The 7353-nt window shown below is 33.0% G+C and overlaps 1 protein-coding gene across 1 annotated transcript; it reads right to left on the bottom strand.

Moving 5' to 3' along the window:
* Positions 1-2269: 2269 nt before the first annotated feature.
* On the bottom strand, positions 2270-6591 carry LOC110026951 (PLASMODESMATA CALLOSE-BINDING PROTEIN 3-like). Its single transcript, XM_020728185.1, has 4 exons — positions 6405-6591; positions 5638-5877; positions 4781-4814; positions 2270-2791 (listed from the first exon to the last, which is right to left on the bottom strand). Exons 1-4 carry the CDS (start codon positions 6454-6456, stop codon positions 2554-2556), a joined length of 564 nt encoding a protein of 187 aa, XP_020583844.1. The 5' UTR covers positions 6457-6591; the 3' UTR covers positions 2270-2553.
* Positions 6592-7353: the final 762 nt, after the last annotated feature.

Genomic DNA, 7353 nt, shown 5'->3' with positions numbered 1-7353 from the left:
GAGAGAGAGAGAGAGAGAGAGAGAGAGAGTATTAATGTATTTTTTAAAAATGTAATTGACTACAAAGCTACAAAAATTTATAATCAATTAATAGTATTAATTAAGAAAATATAATAAAAATTAATAAATTAGATTCAAATGATGTTTTATTTTAAACAACAATTTTTAAATCTTGTCCAATCCTTAACATCTTATGACTACGTGATTATGATTGTCAAAACGACTCTTTATTCGTGAACAGCTCGTGTTCGGCTAACGTGTCGTACACGAATACACTTTTTGAGCTCGAAATATAAAGGAGCCGAACACGAGCTGAGTTTGGGCTCACTCGTGTTGGACTCGTTTACACCCCTAGTTGGTGGTATTGGGAGGTGCAATATAACTCAAATATCACCCGAATATCATGATGCACACATGCACCCGGTGCACACAATATCTACTCTACTATCAGAGCTCTAATTTTAATTAGTGGAGGGATCAATTTAACACTTTCATAAATTATGAAATTAAATCGGTCCCATATAAATAGTCAAAGGGATTGATTTGACATTGTGCTCGTTAAACATTCAAATGTACATAATTTATAAATAATTTGTAGCAAACTAATTATTAAATAAATTTAAGAGATGTGAGGTTAGTTCTAAAAAAATTAATTTTATATCAATCATATTTTTGTATTATATAATTATTGGTGAGTCATGCAAAGTCTTTGGAAAGTAGGAAGGGAGACTTTCTCTCAAATTAAAAGAATTAAGTTCGAACATTCTAATTATTAATTATTAATTAAATTATTATTAAGACTGAACTTTCCCTAAAAAATTATTGGTGAGTTTATTATTTTAATGTTCGGATGACCCAAATTATACAAAGGAGCACATGAAATGAGGTTATTAATGATAGGAATTAGGAACTTTTAAAATAATAATAAATATGTGCCGATGGTAAAGGCATTTTCATTTAACATTTTATTTTAAAATATATGCTTTTGCCAAAAAGGGCTATTTATTTAATTAGTTTTTTTTTTAATATTTGATACGCTATCAACAAAATCTCATATGCAGGAATGAATCCTAAAGCATGTCACGGATCTTAAAGCAATCTTTTAAGAGAAAACTGTTCAAACGTCGATTAAAGATTCATCCAAAAACTCTGATTCCAGGTAAACTTATAATTAAATTGACCGGTTCAACTAGACGGACCAAATGATACCCAAAATTGGTCTCATCCGAGTCAAATCAAGTTCATATCAGAATATTAAACCAGATTTAGAAGTTTTTCGGGCATATTTGGAAAATCAAATGAACTCTGAATCTGGCGAGCCCGTAGTCGAATCAAGCGTCTTAATAAGAAGAATCCAACAACTACTACAATCATTGAATACAACACTCATAACAAATTACTACCTCCACGAGAATCAACCATAACCCTCGCAGTCTATTGTCACCAACAACTATAACCAAATTATGAATATCCAACTTTATAATTCTAATCTTTTAAGAGAAAACTGTTCAAACGTCGATTAAGATTCATCCAAAAACTCTGACTTCAGGTATACTTATAATTAAATTTACATGTTCAACTAGACGGACCCAATGATACCCAAAATTGATCTCATCCGAGTCAAATCAAGTTCATATCAGAATATTAAACCAGATTTAGAAGTTTTTCGGGCATATTTGGAAAATCAAATGAACTCTGAATCTGGCGAGCCAGTAGTCGAATCAAGCGTCTTAATAAGAAGAATCCAACAACTACTACAATCATTGTATACAACACTCATAACAAATTACTACCTTCACGAAAATCAACCATAACCCTCACAGTCTATTGTCAATAATAACTACAGCCAAATTACGGATATCCACCTTTATAATTCTATATTCTCTACTTCAGGAGAAGTGTAGACATATTTACTCTCCATTCATAATGTATTATTTCAACTGGATTATCCCCCAATTTAACTAGATTTTATTTTGATTAGAATTTTGTATTAAATAAAAAAGAATAATCACTAATCTCAATTAAACTAAAATTAATCAAACAATATCACAAACTTTTATTTAATTAAAAAATAACTTCTTTTATTTATTTTTTAATTAAATACCGAGACTAGAATTAAAATTGAAATAATAAGCTAAAACATACTACAAAATGAACTCCAAGTAAATCAACAAACATGCTTTTTTGAATCTCTTCATTAAATAATAATAATAATAATAATAATAATAATAATAATAATAATAATAAACATCATAAGAGATGCCAAAGAACCAAATTGCTGCAACAACAAGTTCGCTCATCTTCATCAGAATTCAATTACAAGTTCTGCCACCATAGATTTACAAAAGAAATATCACAACATACTTCAAATAAACAAAAAATAAAATATGAAAAAAAGTGCAGAGTGACAGATCATTCTAACACACTACTCTCAGCCACCCCAACCCCCACTCTATTGCTCATGAGTCGATCAACAGCCACGAGGAATCAAAACCCACTTCTTCTCACCAACTCATCGTATATATCTATATATATTTCCTTCCCAGTATTCAATCAGAGCCTCAGAAAAACCAAACCAGATAGAAAAATGATTAGAAACAGAGAAAAGTTTGGATTTGGGAGAGAAGCAGCATCACTGCCATCTATGCTGGTGGCAGTTCCTGAAGGACCGAGACCTCCCAGAACTCCTCCTGCTCCACTTTGGGTTGGAGTCAAGCCGCTTGAACTTGAACCTGAGCCTGGGTTCTGTGTTGAGGTTCCATTACCAGTGCTGCTGCTGCTCCCTGCAGCACTGCAAAAAAAAAAAGGGAGAAAATAGAGAGACCAAATGTTTCAGATATCAACTAAAGAATCTAATGACTGATCATTTTTTAATAAGTAAGATTAGTTTAACATGTTATGTGACAAATCTTGGGTGACTTTGTGTCTATATGGGATAGCTTTCTGTTGTGTTTCAGACTGACATCATGATTATGTTTAAAGAATTTTTTTTAGAAATTTTTGTGATAAGGAGTTGTTTTTTTTTGTAATTAAATATGTTAAAATGTAATGACCGTAAGAAAACTGATGTTTCTCTTCAAGAAAAAAATAAAAAATAAAAATTATATAAGAAGTTGCTTTCCTCGCTGCATCTTTACAACCACCTTTACAAAAAATTGCAGCAGTCTCAAACGGTCGATTAACGTGGCTTAGATTTCACATGACCTATTAAACTCGCTAATGAGCTCAACCCATATGCTCTCCTTGCTTTAAGGAATCCTTAATCTCCTTTGAGAAAGTAACTCTAATTCTTCAATATTGATTATGCCATCTAATAAAGGATTTTGATCTCCGAATCTCTTATGGTGAATGATCTTTCATCTACTTTCCCGAAGTAGAAAGTATGGGGATGGCTCTTTAATTGAAACTATCAAATGGGTATTACACCCAGGGTGTAATGAATCATGATGTTGATGCTCATAGGAAGTCATAACCATCTAGGACTAAAATAAATCCTATTTATTTTTGCATCTGCCTTCATTTGAATTCTCATTGATACATTCAATTTGCTTCTTTTAACATCTTCTCTGCACTCAATCTAATAAAGAAGGACTAAATACTTGAGAAAATACAAATAATGGGCATGAATGAGAGATTAAGATTAAAAATTTGAGGTTATGGTTTTGTTTTCTATTTTTTGTGTTAGTTGTTAGCTAAAATGAAATATGATGCAAAGTAAAAGTGACATGGAGCATGGCATTTTTAAAGCATCTAAATAAAAAATTAAATTTCACTTTTAAGCTAACGGTGAAATAAACCGGTGAAATAAAATTACTCTAATTCACTCAGTTAATTTTTTTACTTTTAAATTTGGTGCAAAGTAGATAATGCAAGAGTTGACATCATTGTATTCCCCTGTTTTCCACAACAAACCAACAACTCCATGACGATTACTTGGTTCATTGAACTGGTGGTAGAATCAAGAGAATCTTATTCCTCCTAACATGACCTAATTCTATAAAATTATGAAGTGAGAGTCATATATCTTTTCTTAAAAAATAAATAACTCATGGGTTTATTTTACCTTTTGTAGTAAATTAAAAAAACCTTTAATGATTGCAAGCTTTATCTAATGGCCATGCATGATAAAGTTTAGAGAAATTTACGTACTTAGCGCACAGTTCTTATGGATTTACCATATCTCACACGTAAACTTTTATATTTACAAATATAGCACTTTGGTGCTTTAACCTATACATGAAAAGGTAGATTTTACTTTTATAAATTGGCTATTTTTCTTGTGATATTAAAGATTTGGGTGCTATGTGTATAAATATGAAAGTACAGGTGTAAGATATGTAAATACATAAAAATTGTGCGCTATGTATGTAAATGCTCCTAAACTTTAAATGGTTGAATGAACCACAGCCATCTGTTCGATTTAAGAGGAGTTTTTGCCAATCATGGCCAAATTCCATTAACCTATAAAGTGAAAGCCTGGTGCCTTTTTCTTAAACAAGTTGAGTAAGTGAGGAAAACACAAAGAAGAGCACTTATTCCTTTCATCTAATCCCAAAAGTCTCATATTCTATGCAACACAGCTCATAGACCACAAATATAAGTTTTGAAAAAGATAGAGCCTATAGATAATGAAGGAACCAAAACCACAACCAACTAATGAATGGTCCACTGAGAGAAAAATAAAAATAGCTTGATTAGGAAAAAATAAACATACAAGAGAGCATAACTAAGGTGAAATAGATTATTTTAGCCAAAACAAAGTAAAAAAAAACAATAATACCTTTGTGAGGAAGGATAAGAGCAGCCATTGCTACCTACAAGAGAAAAGAAAGAGTTATCAGCTTCCCTAATATAGCTACTTTAAGTGCCAAATAAAAATGCGAAATGAGGAGAAATACTTTAAAACTAAGTAACACATTTTAATAATGAGATGTTGGTCAAACACCTCTAGATACACCTCCAACATTATCTCAATGCTTTATGAACTTTAATTCTCCGTAGATCCCTACTTAGTATTTTATGAGGTGTTAAACATACTTTTCATAATTTCTTTATGCAACTTCGATATAAGCTTCAAGCTGCCTTTTTATTCCCTGATTCTTAAATGTCATTTACCTTCCTGACATATTAATGAGTTGTTCACCTGTTGTTTTACATGTACAAACCACTTCATCATCAACATATCCATAAATTTTCCCTAAAGAGCCACCATGATCTATTACAATCAATATATGAATTACAGAATCACAATAAATAGGGCACAAAATCTAACTTATTCGAAATAAAAAAGAGAATTTTTAGAATATAAAGAAAGGCATATGTCATCTAAATGCAAGCTCAGCTCAGCTCACACACTCAATCTCATCTTCAATAAAAGTTGCAGAAACTGTTGAATTGACAAGAGGCCATATTAACATGCACAAAAAGGTATTTTGCATTAATAAGACTAAATAAGTATTTAAATCTTTCAATTTGGGAATCCAAGCACTGCTTTTAAAAACACCATTGATTAATCCAACATTACTAGTTTTTCTACTGGCAGTGTTGATTAGCCTTAAAATGTCTTGAAATAGGCTTATATAAAGTAAGTGTACCCTGAATAAAAAAAAGATAAAATAGAGTCAGACTGAACATTACTTGGGTCAGTTTGGGTCATTACTGCAGTTCCAGCAAAGTCACAAGCTCCCTGAGCCTGACCCTTCCTCTGGTAGTAGCTGTTAGCAGCATATGTGCAGTGGGCAAGAACTGAATTAGGATTATAACAGGGGCCATTCTGCAGAATAGGATTACAATCAGCCCCAGCTCCACAGGCATAATCTATGGTTTTCTGAAGAGCAGAGTTGCTCGCATCTTGCCTACAAACACACCAAGCAGCATCTTCCATGGAGAAGAAGAAAAAGTTGCAAAATAACACAGGAAAAATGTCCATCAGTGTTCGGAACTTGAAGCAAATGTGAAGTAACAAAGCAAAACATCAACTGGTGAACAAGGAAGAAAAGAAAAAAAAAGCAAGTTTTTAATTTCGAGGTACGAGGAGATGGAAGAAGAATGTAGAACAACATGAAGCTTACAAGCTCTCCATTTCTTTTTTTTTTTGTTTTTAAACCCTTATCCCAGAGGAATTTATAATGGACTAACAAAATTTCTCTAAAAAACTAAAAATGTGGAATTTTAATTTCACATAACAACAGTTGGATTCAAAAAAAGAAAAAAGCTTTTCTTAAAAATTAAAGCTTTTACAAAGGAAAAATCCAGTGATAAAAAGTTTGGAGATAGAAATTAAAGCGAAGAGTGTTCCCACTCCAAGCAGGAAGATCGTATGGCCTCAAGAAAAAAAAAAAAAAAAAAAGAGGGAGGAGGTGGGAGGGTAGAGTTTGCGGGAAGATTTAGGTGCTGAAGCTTACCAGAAACACGAAGCACGGTGAGAAAGAGTGCTACGAACATCATAGCAGCCATGGAGGAGAAGCGTGGAAGAGCTCAGCCCCGAAGAGAAAGAAGGCAGAAAAAAGAGAACTACAAGAGAGAACGAACCCGAAAGGGAAAGCCTAACTCAAGTTGTCGTACTCTACTGCAACTCTGCTGCCACGAGCCGCTCTCTGTTTGTTACAACTTCAAAGAATAAACCACACTAAACTTGCTATTTACAAATCAACCATCATCTTCCATTCATTTTTCGAATTATTGTTCAAATATCAGAATTCATGATAAAATCTCTAAATAATTTAATAGTGGAAGGCATGCAGAAATATACCATTCGTATTTCAAAAAAAAAAAAAAAACCTATTCGCACCTTAAAACTTTACAAATAACAAAATAAATTCCTAAACTTCAAATATTTCAAAAAGCCACTAAAAACCTAAAACCTCTCTTTTTAGCCACCAAAGCCCCCCTCGCTCCCTCCTAATTAAAGTTGTCATCGTCCTGCGTGGCAGGCGAGCAACGAGATTTTTCTTTCGTGTTGCAGTGAAGAAAAAAGTAGGAGAAAGTTGTCCCTGTCATATGTAGCAAGCAAACAACGAGATCTTCTTTCGTGTTGCAGCTAAGAGGAACGTTGTCCTCGTCATGCATAACAAGCGAGCAACGGGAAGTTGTCTACGTCCTGTGTAATAGACGTGCAACGAGATCTTTTTTCACGTTGCTACGAAGAGAAAATCTTATCATGTCCTTTGTAGCAGGCGAGTAACTGTATTCTTTTTCATGTTACGATGTAAAAGAAAGTCTTCCCCATCCTATGTAACAGACGATCAATGAGATCTTCTTTCATGTTGCGGCGCAGAAAAAAAATTGTTCCCGCCCTGCATAGCAGATGACCAATAAAATCTTCTTTCGCATCAGTGAGATGAAGAAAGTTAT

Source organism: Phalaenopsis equestris, unplaced genomic scaffold, assembly GCF_001263595.1.
Source record: "Phalaenopsis equestris unplaced genomic scaffold, ASM126359v1 Scaffold000408, whole genome shotgun sequence".
In the NCBI taxonomy this organism is placed as follows: domain Eukaryota; kingdom Viridiplantae; phylum Streptophyta; class Magnoliopsida; order Asparagales; family Orchidaceae; genus Phalaenopsis; species Phalaenopsis equestris.
Note: the sequence above shows the minus strand (reverse complement) of the source record. Positions and strands in the feature narration are given on the sequence as shown.

Coding starts and splice junctions, on each gene's coding strand:
- LOC110026951 (XM_020728185.1), bottom strand. CDS start 6,456: ATGGCTGCTATGATGTTCGTAGCACTCTTTCTCACCGTGCTTCGTGTT. Junction 5,878..6,404: donor CACCGTGCTTCGTGTTTCTG/GTAAGCTTCAGC, acceptor TCTCCATGGAAG/ATGCTGCTTGGTGTGTTTGT. Junction 2,792..4,780: donor TCTTATCCTTCCTCACAAAG/GTATTATTGTTT, acceptor TTTTTTTTGCAG/TGCTGCAGGGAGCAGCAGCA.